This window comes from Caretta caretta, chromosome 2, assembly GCF_965140235.1.
Source record: "Caretta caretta isolate rCarCar2 chromosome 2, rCarCar1.hap1, whole genome shotgun sequence".
NCBI classification, from domain to species: Eukaryota; Metazoa; Chordata; order Testudines; family Cheloniidae; genus Caretta; species Caretta caretta.
The window spans coordinates 155,008,865-155,022,671 of record NC_134207.1 but is presented as its reverse complement, the minus strand read 5'-3'; the positions used below and the strand labels follow the sequence as shown (position 1 = coordinate 155,022,671).

The 13,807-nt window shown below is 37.9% G+C and overlaps 1 protein-coding gene across 4 annotated transcripts in view; it reads right to left on the bottom strand.

Annotated features, from left to right (window-relative positions):
• Nucleotides 1-732: 732 nt before the first annotated feature.
• The window catches only part of LOC125631933 (uncharacterized), a 61,953-nt gene continuing 48,878 nt past the window's right edge, over nt 733-13,807 (bottom strand). For 3 of the 4 annotated variants that reach the window (XM_075125503.1, XM_075125505.1, XM_075125504.1), the window contains 6 exons: nt 13,170-13,215; nt 12,419-12,493; nt 6,203-6,310; nt 4,453-4,549; nt 2,857-3,282; nt 733-1,975 (listed from right to left, as the gene is read on the bottom strand). In XM_075125503.1, coding sequence (XP_074981604.1) covers nt 1,896-1,975; nt 2,857-3,282; nt 4,453-4,549; nt 6,203-6,310; nt 12,419-12,493; nt 13,170-13,215 — 832 coding nt within the window. In that variant the 3' untranslated portion in view covers nt 733-1,895. The remainder of the gene's footprint in view (nt 1,976-2,856; nt 3,283-4,452; nt 4,550-6,202; nt 6,311-12,418; nt 12,494-13,169; nt 13,216-13,807) is intronic. The other variant, XM_075125506.1, reaches the window with a different exon arrangement.

Sequence of the window (13,807 nt, the reverse complement as noted above, 5' to 3'; positions counted from 1 at the left end):
CCCGTTATTTTTAGTAAAAGTCACGGACAGATCACGGCTCCCGTGATTTTTTGTTTATTGCCTCTGACCTCTCTGATTTTTACCAAAAATAACCATGACAAAATTTTAACCTTAACAACGGTCCCTCTGTGTGTTCTGTCTGAAGCTGCTGCCATTGCAGCCATGGAATGCCTGAATGATGTGGACTCAGAATGACATGTTGATCAAGATCTTGTAAGGCAGTGTTGCATCAGACCTTGAACAGAGGGCCTGGAGGATGAATATTGAAGATTGTATGGAGAAGGAAAGAGAGGACAGGAGCCAGGCCCAGGAATCTCAGCAGGAATAGGAGAGGGAGATGCACCAAGACATAATGGGGCTTCTCCAGGAGCAAAAACAGATGCTGCAGACTCTTGTAGACCTACAGGTTCAACAATCCCAGCTCGCCTCCCTTTGCAGTCCATGGAGAATTCCAGTATAACACCTCTCTACACTTTCCAAGCCACACTCCACTTGGCATCAGGGGCCACATCCCTAACCCTACTTCTCCACCCTTGGGGACATTAAGGACAATCACAGCTTCTCATGCACAAACCTGTGAAAGCCGTGGTTGATGTATGTGTAACTAAAATAGACATGAATGTTCCTTTCCCTTCTTTAAACTCTGTTAATATTAAAAGCTTAAATGTATGGATTTTCTTTTAGCTTGCACACACATTTTTTGAAGTGTTTTTGTTAGTCAATTAATCTCGATTGTTTGGAAAATAATTCATCTTTATTAGATCCCAATCTGTGCTGCAGAATGCCTGGCATTAGTGAAAGCACTTATACAATAACAACTACTGTGACACAACTCCTAGGATCAGTGGCAAACAGTGTAATGATCATAAATGTACAGCAAGCACCATAAAAATTCCAAACAAGCCCCCAAACTACAGAGCCAGCTAGAGCTTAGTACACCACAACACACTACTGTGGCTCACTGTTAAAGTGCTCTTTTCAAAGCCTCCCTGAGCTGTATGGATCTGTGTAGAGCTCTTCTAACAGCGCTCGTGTCTGACTGTTCAAACTCGGTAGACAGCCGTTCCATCTCCGCCCTCCACCCCAGTGGCAACTATTCTCCCTTTGCTTCATAGATATTATGCAGGACACAGCAGGCAGAGATAACCACTGGGTTACGTTTCTCACTGAGCAAACAAAATCACTGCACTGTATCTCAACCATGACCTGACTAGATCATTTGGAGACACATATCAATCTCTGACCTGTTTGCGGAGTCTTCCAATTAAGTTTCCAACACTGATGGGTTTCATGCAATTTGGACACCTCAACCAGGAACCAGACTGACATTATAATCTTATTTCACACGATGGGGCCTGATCCAAAGCCCACATAAATCAATGGAGTCTCTCTCTTGACTAAAAGGGGGCTTTGGATCAGGTCCAGTGGCCAAAGAATAGCTGCAAAAGGAAGTATCTTTCGGGTACAGATAATCTTGAGTCAAATTTGAACTAATGACCTAGAAGGTTCAAGCCTGTATATTCTACTCTACCCATGCAATTCCTTTCTTTAGTTATTTTTATGAAGAATTAAGAAAAAAGATTAGCCCTCCACTATGTAAAACCCAAAAGCTTTCGAGCCAAGATATTGCTAAACCATTTTTTGGGTAATTTTAAAAAGTGATAATCTTTAACAAAGGAAAAATATTTTTTTTTAATCAACATTATAGTCTCTTTCCACAAATACAGAAATTCCAGCTATTGGGAGAAATAAATATAACACGCAAATCTGCAAAATCAAACGAGTACTCTGGAGTTATAACAAGTAACACTGTACAGACTGAAATTAATTGCATACAAGTGACAAATTTTCAGTTTACACATTCCGATATTAATTTCACTTCTTGTTTTCCCATATCACTGCACACTGTTGCTGTTTGGTGCTCTAAGAGTCCCACTTTCAGTCAAGATCCTTATCACATTTGGAATGTCAATACCTTTAATAAAAAAGGGAGAAGAGAAGATGAGTGATTTGCTGATAAAGTTCTTCTAATAATGATTATTTTAAAACAAACATACATAAATGTACTAATGAAACATCTGGACATTTTCATGAGTTTTGGAAGATTTCATACTAAATGAAACAAATGTATACATATTTTATTAGAATTATCTCAGGAGTCTTAATGATCAGAATGCTACCAAATTTTCAGGTGGACATAGAAATTGTGTGTTTGAGGCTTAGAAATGAGGATAAGCTGCTTGTCAGGGGAGGGTAGCAGACGAGTTGGATATAGAGATATGGGAGAGTTCAGAAGCTGGGACTCTTAGGAGCTTATAGTGAGAGATGAAAATACTTGTCTCCTGATTAAGAGCTGTTTACTGAGAATATTACTGAGTATGAGTACACATCTTCCTAAGAATTGTACAAGCAAAGGCTTCTTACATGCCATAAATCTCAAACCCTAAAGACAACATCATACTAACTACCATACAAGTCCTAGATTCACTTTTTTATTATTTATTATTATTATTAAAAGAAGGCATGCTTGATTTTAGTCAATTGAATCTTCATGATAGGAAAAACTTGTTAACGTTACTAAGAGCTTACAGGAAAATACCGAAAGGCAATAAAAATTAAGATACATATGACATCTTCAGAGGAGAACAAGCATTTTGACATTCACCCCTAAGAAAGAGTGTGGGTCCTGACAAAGTGGCAAATTGAAAATATTAAGAACTAAAAGAAGACAACAACTTCTGTCCTTATAAATCCACAAAATACACTTTATCTGTACAGCTCTGCTCCACTTTGACGATATCATTTAAAAAAAATTACTACAAACAAAATTAAGTTATACATATGCAAGTAGATTACCTCTGAAGGCTGGATTTGTGGCTGCTATTTTCTGTAGAGTAGCCGTAACCTCAGCAGCATCCATATTTCTTACACTATTGAAAAATTCAGTAGTGACATCGTTTTCATATGATGTTCTCAAAGAGTCAGTTAAAGAGTTTTGGGGTGCATCTCTCTCAGTAGCAGATGAAAACTTCCTATTAAACATGTTTTGAGAAGAGGAGGGATATTGCTCTTCAGCAGCAGACTCTAATTCATTACTTAATCTTCTAAATGTGGATTGAAAAGTCCCACGTTTCCAATTTGTAGCATTGTTTTTTGAAAAGTTCACTGATTGTGAATCGTTTTTCATGAATGTTCCACTAACATTAGACTTTGTTGCGGTGTTGTTATAAGGTTGTTGGGCAGGATGCTGCCTCCTGTCTGACACATAATTTGCTGAAAACCCTGCAAGGAAAAAAAAGTTACTTCCACTATGTATACAAAAAAAAGAACATAGTTCCAAAACTTCATATACTGCAGGTAATTCCAAGTTTCACTAATGGTATGTTAATCGAAATTTTAAGATGCTATGCTTCTTAGGAAATATTGTCACCTTATCAAAAAGTTACAGCGAAAGGAGGTGCACTGGAATTTCTGGATATTTTTATTTACTGGCATGGGAGTGTGTTCCCCATCAAACCAAATGGTATGACAAAAACAGAACCTGTTAGTCCCAAGAATGAACTCCTTCGGTAGAAAGACGCAAGTTTCTTGTACTGATATATCAGGAGCAGAACCACGGAGGCTAAGAAGCTGTAAAGTGTTCAGCTGCTGGATAAAGGAGAGTTGCACTCATTTAACTAAGCTGGCTAAGAAATCAATTTAGTTAACTCTGCAATTTCCATGAGTGGACTGGACCTGAGTCTAGTCTATTCCTCTTCAAGGGGGAGAGGAGGAGGAAGGAAAAAAAAGACTGACTATGAACCCTCTTAACTCAGGAACACGGCACCAAAATCATGGACTTGTTTGCTTCCATGCAATGACCCAGCCTCATCAGTCCTCCTGGAAGTGCAATCACATTTCCCTCTCTCCAGACCAGCACATTTAGATGCTGGAGATAATCTTTTTAAAACATACTTTTCTCCTACTTCAATTCAAGTTTTAAGACTTCAGAACTTGCATTCTTTCTTTGGGAATAAAGACTTTTCTGAGCACATTAATTTTTTTAAAATAATTAGCCTCTATCAATTCAACAAGAGCTAGAACATTTTAAGTTGCAAATGTTCAAACTGCATATTTGTTGTCCATTTAAAGACTAGCATGTGCTTGCAGGAAACAAAGAACTCTCCCATTCATTTCCAGTGGGACAATCTAATGAGCCATAAATTTTAAAAGTCCCATATATTTCTACATTTAAATTTAGTGTGTGAATAGCCTTTATTTTCTGATTGGTTGATATACCTTCCTATATCTCTGGAGAAAGAGAACCCCATTAATGTAAACTACTTGAACTTGATCATTTTGAAACTCTGCTTCAGTGAAGCAGAAAAAAAAATACTAGAAGTTTTCACACAACTCAATGTTAGGGTTAAAATATATTTCAAGAAATGGAGTCTTAAATTCTTAAAGCTTTACCAGTGTTAGAGTCACTAATATCCACCGAAGTCGCTTCAGATTGTTCTGTGGAATGTTCAATTGTTTTTTCTTGGTTTGGTTCAGAATCTAAAGAGTCCTAAAAGTTTAAAGAAAATTGCATGCATAACTTCTTTCAAGTTTTTTAAACAATCAACTCTTAAAATTAGGTCAGGAGAACACTTCAGGAGAGAAGAAACAGGAACAGTATCTTCACCAAAAAAACTCCAGACTGATGGGTTAAATAAATAAGAGTTTCCAAAAACGTACATCTAAAAAACTTGTTATGCTAGAGTTAGTAGCAAGTAAAATTTTTAGGGAAAGAACATTTGCTATCATTAAGTCCCACTCCAGTGACAAAAAGGCACAATGTGCTAGCCAAAAAAACCACACTAAAGAGCCCATATCTCCATAAACCACCAGTCATGAAAGCAAAAGCTTTATATACTATTGGAAATTTGTGATTCCCAATTTTCCAAAGTACCCTGAGGCAGGGTACCTTGGAGCAATGTATTAGGCACAGGATGAAGGCCCAAAAGATCAGAGTTTTATTCCTGCTTTTGACACAGACAAGAAAATTAGGATAATTATATATTTACTGACCTACACCCAATCCTGCAAATACTTAATTACATGTGTAACTTTACTCATGCAAAAAGAAAAGGAGGACTTGTGGCACCTTAGAGACTCACAAATTTATCAGAGCATAAGCTTTCATGGGCTACAGCTCACTTCATCAGATGCATTCAGTGGAAAATACAGTGTGGGGAGATTTATATACACAGAGAACATGAAACAATGGGTGTTACCATACACACTGTAACAAGAGCGATTAGGTAAGGTGAGCTATTACCAGCAGGAGAGCGGGGAGGCAGAGGGGGAGAAAGAAACCTTTTGTAGTGATAATCAAGGTGGGCCATTTCCAGCAGTTGATAAGAACATCTGAGGAAGGGGGAGGGGGAATAAACATGGGGAAATAATGTGTAATGACCCATCCACTCCCAGTCTTTATTCAAGCCTAAATTAATTGTATCCAGTTTGCAAATTAATTCCAATTCAGCAGTCGCTCATTGGAGTCTGTTTTTGAAGTTTTTTTGTTGAAGAATTGCCACTTTTAGGTCTGTAATTGAGTGATCAAAAAGATTGAAGTGTTCTCATGCAAATAGTCCTACAGAAGTCAGTGGAACTACTCACATGAATAATGTTATGCACATAATTAAATGTTTGCAGGACTGGGCCTTAATAGTGTGTATATGAGAACACACTAATAAGGCCAATCACTGGAAAAGACAGAAGCAGGATTTAGGATGTTCTAGCTTCAAGCTCTTTGCTTAATCCTCCAGCCCACATGGCTTTTAGGCACCAAAAATGGTATCACTCAAAGGTATGAACTTTTAAGCCAAAATGGATTTCAAACTTTCAATAAGATATAGTGAAGAAAATGTAGAACAAGATTTCAAATACTTTTTTTAAAATGGCCCCTAAATCAGGCAAATTGTCATAACTTTTATTAGAATATTTCATGCACTTCTAGTCGGCAATCAAAGGGAAGCAAAAAAATGTTACAACTGTACAGGAAAAGCTATGATTTTCTCATACTATCTTCACTATAAATCTTTCAAAATCTCGATGGCCAAAACTTGGAGGTTGCACCCATGTCCATTCTGTTCCAGTATGAATACCTGATCTGTACTCTTTATAGGTCACAGAAGTCAAGACAGATTCAATCATTTACTAAAATATACAAAATTACATTTGTTGGTGCAACCTGTTGCCGATATTCCACCAATGCATTCGTAAGGGTTTGTGTAACCTTTAAGATAAAGGATGCATCATCTTCACTCAGTATCTCAAAGCTTTGCTGGAAAAAAAAGGTGAAAAATCAAAACACATTTTAAAAGACGAAGGAGACAATCTAACTTTTCATCTATGGCATAGATGAGCGATTAGATTACTTACTGCTTTGCTTGTAACATCAAATTTTATTTCAGTTTATATAGAAACACCTTTAAGAGTACCAATTGGAGTTACACGCTTATATAATTTTCTCATAGTAATATTCATACAAGAATCAACAAATTCAGCAGCTTTATCATTCCCCAAATAGCAAAAAAAACCCAAAGTGAATTTAAGCCTCAGCTGCTTTCCTTAAGAGCCTGAGTGTATAAAAGAGCCTTGAAGCAAGCCCCAAAGGTTAACAAATTCAGTCTATTTTCAGAGGCGGACATGAATTCCAAAGTTAGGGGCCCCCACAAAACTGCCCGATCAGTATCTTCTCCTAAAGTGAGAAGATTCCAGCTTGACCACCTTTATTGATCACAACTGAGACAATATTGCATGCAGAGAGAGGCAGGTCCCAAGACACTCAAGGTTTTACAAGTCAAAGCCAGTATCTCAATATCTATGTAATCACAAAGCAACCAATACACCAAATAATTTATCAATGGACAATTGAGATTACTTTTAAAAACAAACAGTATTTGTTCTGTTTGAGTTTGCATCACTATTTTTCAAAGAGAATCCTATAAACAAAACAGCAGCTAATAACAAACATGCAAAATAAATATTTAGTAAAGGGAAGCTGATAATAGATTACTAACACCAGTGGATTTTTTTTTGAGCTAATGAAATTATGGTAGTGATGACTAAGGTTATCATAAATCACATTAAAATATAAGCTCTTCTAAAACAGAAAGCCACTGTATTCTTCATTGCTTCTAAAAAAACTAGAGCAGGGGTTCTCAAACGTTATTGTACCACGACCCCCTTCCGACAACAAAATTATTACACAACTCCAGGAGTGGGGACCGAAGCCTGAGTCTGCCCGAGCTCCGCTGCCCTGGGTCGGGGGGGGCCCAAAGCCCGAGTCCCACTACTCTGGGCAGGGGAACAAAGCAGAAGCCCAATGGCTTCAGCTCCAGGCAGGGGGCCTGTAACCTGAGCCCCGCCATCCAAGGCTGCAGCCCTCGGGCTTCAGCCCCGGGCCGTGGGGCTCAGGTTTTGGCCCCGGGACCCAGCCAGTCTAAGCCAGCCCTGGCAACCCCATTAAAATGGGGTCACGACCCACTTTGGGATCCTGACCCACAGTTTGAGAACCACTGAACTAAAGTATCACTCAAAATTTATGCAGTCCATATTTTCTCCAAATAGATTACCTGAACAATAAGCATACTATATTTTAACTAAAGCAAGTAAAGAGGGACAGCAACTCAATCACTGAAAGTGTTAAAACTCAACAATGGAGATGGGTGCATCTTCAGCCCAGATGCTAACGAACAGGAGACTGAACAAATCGCAACTGAAAGCTAAAGTTCAACAAGGAAGCAAGGAGAGACAGCAGTGGGTGAACTGGAGAAAAACAGAAATTCTATAATGAAAGAAGCTAAACATTTAGAGCCTCATATTTAAACAGCAGAGTATTCCAGTGAAGACGGTTAGTGGGCATCAAGAGCAATTCCAAAATGTGTAATTCAAACCAAGATACAGATGCCAGATACAAGAATGGATCAGCATAATAAGGTATTGAGATCAATGCTCCCCTAGCAGAGCACAAAACAGCCTACTTTCCATTGCTCTCTTGCTACTGGGCAGAGAAAAGGAAGTTTTCTGCATAATCTTGTGCAGGAGGCAAATTCCAGGACTGATCCCATGTGCGATGGATCTGCTAAGCAGAAGACTACAACTGACATCAGCCCCCTTCTGACTCTATTTCCTTTCTTCTGACTAGGTAAGGGGAAGGGTCCCGAACCAGGAAGTAGCCAGGCTCTGTTGGAAAGCAGCAGTCACATATATCTGCTAAGCCCTTAACACATTTGAGTACTGTTATTTGGCCCTCCCTCAGTCTTCTTTTCTCAAGATAAAATATACCTAGTTTTATAGCTTGCCTTTGGACTCTCTCCAATTTGGACTCTCTCCACATCTTTCCTAAACTGTGATGCCCTAAACTGGATGCAGTACTCCAGCCGAAACCTCACCAGTGCCAAATGGAGTGGAACATTTACCTCCTGCATCTTACATACCATTATATTCCTGTTAATACACCCCAAAACTATATTTGCCTCTTTCTCACCTGCATCACATTCCTGACTCATATTCAGTTTGTGATCCACTATAATCTCAAAATCCTTTTCAGAAGTACTGCTGTCTAGCCAGTTGTTCCCCATTTTGTATTTGTGCATTTGATTTTTCCTTCTTAAGTGAAATACTTTGTACTTATCTTTATTGAATTTCATCTTGTTGATTTCAGACTAATTCTACAATTTAACAAAATCATTTTGCATTCTACTCCTGTCTGCTGAAGTGCTTGCAATCCCTCCCATCTTGGTGTCATCTGCATATTTTATAAGTGTACTCTCAGTCCATTATCCAAGTAATTAATGAAAATACTGAATAGCACCAAATCAATGACAGATTCCTGCAGGAACCCCCACTTGATATATCATCCCATCTTGACAATGAACCATTGATAACTACTCTGAGCACAGCTTTTCAACCAGTTGTGCACCCACTTTATAGTAATTTCATCTAGACCATACTTCCCTAGTCTGCATATGAGAACGTCACGTGGGGGACTGTGTCAAAAGCTTTACTAAAAATCGAAATCTCACATTTCATGCTTCCTCCTAACCATTAGGGCAGTAAACCTGACCAAGAAGGAAATTAGGTTAGTTTGATATGAGACATTTTTGACAAATCCGTATTGACTATTATTTATCATCCTATTATCCTCTAGGTGCTTACATATTAATTTTTAATGATTTATTCCAATATCTTTCCAGGTATCAAAGTTAGACTGACTGGTCTATAATTCCCCAGGTTCTCTGTTACCCTTTTTAAAGACAGGTACTACGTTTGACCTTCTCCAGTCCTCTGGGATCTCACCCATCCTCCATGAGTTCTCAAAGATAATCGCTAATGGTTCTGTGATTGCTTTAGCTAGATTTGTAAGTATCCTACAGTTAATTTAATCAGGTCTACTGTGATAATTGGGCCTACAAATTTATCCTAATTGTGAGCTCCACTATAAAAAGTAATATTCATAAAATGTCACAATAACCTTTACCAACAAATGTTGATGGGAAAAGACACAAAAGCGAGACAGACAGAATTAGTCTGTCGTCCCCCCCCGGCCCCCCACTCCAAAAAGCACTACTGCTATAACTCAAGGATTGTGTTAAGATCATGCCTGGTGAACAAGAAAGTGTGGGACTGAAAAACTGGTGAACCAAAACTGGTAAACAAAATAATGAAGGGATGATGAAAGGCTATCCTGACCATCACTCCCTTTTGGGGTCCTCAAGAAGAGACACTGGTGGAAAAGCTGGCTACTGAGACACTGACTGACTGAAAGAGGGGGAAGGAGTGATTTCATGATGATTGCCAGGCCCCATCATCTCCTGGGACCTTGAGATCCAGCATGACACCACTGTGCCATCACTATCCTAATCCAGAGAAATATCCTGACCAAACCAAGCCAAGAGAGACCCAGATGACATTGTCATTTTCACTGGTTCTAGCTAAATCCCAAACAACATCTGGGATGTGACTTTGTCACACACCCGCACCTGCCCTAGCGTGACCTTCTTCTTTACCACCTTATTAATTCTCTTTCCTATTCTTCTCTTTTCATCTTCTGTCTAATAAAAGAATCTGGCTCTGCCAACCAGGACTGCATATTTTACAACACTGCTGTGAGCCTGTGACCTGAGGGCATTACTTTTAGCTCCCTCTTTAACAGCCCAATGCTGATACACTTTTGCAGATTTTGGAGTGGCTAATAAGACCATGTGCCATGTCCATGTTTTTCCAGCAGTAAGGTTGCAAGCGTGAGGCAGCATCAGAGACAGAAGCTGTATTTCCTATCTTTGCGGTTCACTTCTATCCCCTCTGGTATGCGTTTGTCTTGTTTTGTCTTCTAGGAAAAAGGATCAGGCCTCAGCAACAACGGCTCCACCATCTCAACAGCTACTGCCACCTTTAATACCATGTAAAAAACTGTCAAACAAAGGGGTTCTCTTTCTAAAAACTCTCTTCAGCTAAAGGGAAAGGAAATAAGGGATGTTTTTAAAACAAAAACTTTAATATTTTACATTTCAAATGCTTTAATGGTTTTTTCTTCATCTTTAATAAACTGTTGAAAAAATAAGAATGGCCACACTGGGTCAGACCAAAGGTCCATCTAACCCAGTATCCTGTCTTCTGACAGTGGCCAATGCCAGGTGCCCCAGAGGGAATGAACAGAACAGGTAATCATCAAGTAATATATCCCCTGTCGCCCATTCTCAGCTACTGGCAAACAGAGGCTAGGGACACCATCCCTGCCCATCTTGGCTAATAGCCATTGATGGACCTATCCTCCATGAATGTATCTATATATTTTTTTAACAATGTTATAGTCTTGGCTTTCACAAAATTCTCTGGCAAAGAGTTCCACAGGTTGACTGTGTGTTGTGTGAAGAAATACTTCCTTTTGTTTGTTTTAAACTTACTGCCTATTAATTTCATCTGTGACCCCTAGTTCTTGTATTATGAGAAGGATTAAATAACACTTCCTTATTTACTTTCTCCACACCAGTCATTATTTTACAGACCTCTATCATATCCCCACCTTAATCGTCTCTTTTCCAAGCTAAAAAATCCCAATCTTATTAATCTCTCCTCATATGGCAGCTGTTCCATACACCTAGTCATTTTGTTGTCCTTTTCTGAACCTTTTCCAATTCCAATATATCTTTTTTGAGATGGGGCAACCACATCTGCACACAGTATTCAAGATGGGGTGTACCATGGATTTATATAGAGGCAATATATTTTTTGTCTTATTATCTATCCCCTTCCTAATGATTCCCAACATTCTGTTTGCTTTTGACTGCTGCTGCACATTGAGTGGATGTTTTCAGATAACTATCCATAATGACTCCAAGATCTTTTTCTTCAGTTGTAACAGCTAATTTAGACCCCATAATTTTGTATGTATAGTTGGGATTAAGTTTTCCATTGTGCATTATTTTGCATTTATTAACACTGAATTTCCTCTGTTATTTTCGTGTGTTTGCCATGGTATTAAGCAGGCTGAGTTCTCTGTATACCAAACCCCAAACTGTGTTTAACACTGTTTGCTGTTGGATAGTGACAGGGTCATGTTAATCTTTGACTCTTTTGGCCCATTTATTCCATTTAAATTAATACAACAGCCTTGCTGACTTGAATACATCCAATTTATCTCAATTTTTTTAACCTAGTCTTTCCATATTCTGGCTTATGTTCCTTCCCTCTTGTTAATATTAATTGTGTTAATCATCAAGTCACAATTAATCTTTTCAGTGAAGACTGAAGCGAAATAGCAGGCATTAAACACCTTGGCCATCTTTATGTTGTCCATTATTCATTCTCCTTCCCCACTAAGCAGTGGACCTATTCTTTCCTTCATCTCTCTTCCTCCTAATGTATTTATGGACCCTCTTCTTATTTCCTTCTATGTCCCTTGCTAGATATAACTCATTTTGTGCCTTAGCCTTCTTGATTTTGTCCCTATATGCCTGTACTATTCTTTTGTACTTATCTTTCACAATCTGTCCACATTTTCACTTTTTAATAGGATCCTTTTTTTATTTTTAGGCTATTAAAGAGTGCCTCATGCAGCCATATTGGCCTCTTACTGTTCTTCCTATCTTACCTTCACCTTGGGATAGTTTGCTGTTATGCCTTTGATACGATCTCCGAGAAACTGCCAGCACGCCTGAAGTATATTTTCTCTTAGATTTTCTTCCCATCAGAATCCCAATCCAAATTTTTGTTCCAGGTGGAATCATCATACATAAAAGTAGTATTTTTTAATTAACAGACTACCTATGTTTTACATTCAATGTATCTTCTACTTTTTGACTACAGTCTTAATCAACTACACGCTACATTAAATATTTCATTAAATTTTCCATCAAACTTGGCTCAACATAAATTTAACACCTACCAAATATCCTAATAGTTCTTCATGGCTGGTGAATTCTTCAGATTGTATTTCATCATCATTATCTTTCTCTTTATCCTGTAAAACAATAGAGATAAAAACACCCTGAGGATTTCTTATTTGTATGATTCAGGTCAGTGGTGCCCAACCCTATTACACAGGAGGGCCACATAAACCTAAGCACAACCTTGTGTGGGCAAAACAGATTGTACACGTTTTAACAAGATTTAAAGTCACCTATATTGATTTATATTTTAAGTTCAGCTTGTGTCATATGTATTTAGATACAAACAACCTATGTACAGTATTGTCTATTTACACTCTTGTGTAAACTAAAATGATGTAAACATGACGACAAAACGTTAATGAATTGTCCGTTAGTATATTGTGTTGAAGCAGGCCCTGGGCCTTATGAAATATTTGGTTGGGCCATATACAGCTCACGGGTAACGAATATGAAACCATTCTGTTAACTCAAGTTATAGTGTACATTCATACTGGAGCATTTTTACTATTGCAGACGTTTGCAACAGAAGTTTGTATGTATTATAGGGGAAATAGTAAGCCCTACTACAAAATATAAAAATAAAATGTTTCTCCATAAAAGTTACTGTCTTAATGTAACTTGCTGCTATTGCATATGCCAGAATACAGGTCTGCAACATTCTTATGCATCATAGTCAAAGAAAAAACTTAAAAGGAAATAAAGGATTATTTTTAACTGGAACAATCTTCTGATAGATCAAATACTCACCTGGATTTCCTTGTCTTCACCTTTTGATTGTTTGCTCTCATCACACCTTTTGAAATATAGAGTATACACATATATAATGTTCAACTAACTGATTTACAGAAAAAGAGTAATCAGTCAATAAAATTACTGTAAAGGCAGTGAATACAAAAGCCTGCTTTCAATCTAACACTGTTTGTCCCATAGGTATGGAATGTTCTTGTAATTACAGTTGACAAATCTACTGCTCTCCTCATTCAAACCCCTCTTTGTGTGGCACCCACAATTTGTGAATTCATAATAAAATTAATAAAATAAAATAATAATAATAGAAAAAGACAGTGCTTCTTTTAAATTGGAAAGAGATTGTCTTAATCTTTGTGTCTTGTACAGCAAGAATGCTAACATGACACTAACTGAGAAAAATAAAAAGGATATTCAAAACAACATTTGGGACTCATTCCTGTCCTTCCCTTCCCTAATGACAGAAGTTTAATATCTATCTGAACTTCATATTTCCTAACTTGTTATTAAAGTTATGATATGCTAGGAATTGCAAAGTTAAGACAGATACCCAACTCAGAATCCTGCCAACATGATCCCAGGTCAGGAAGTAGACAGATGACTTGAATATGAGTAATTCGACGTGGCAAAAACTTCAG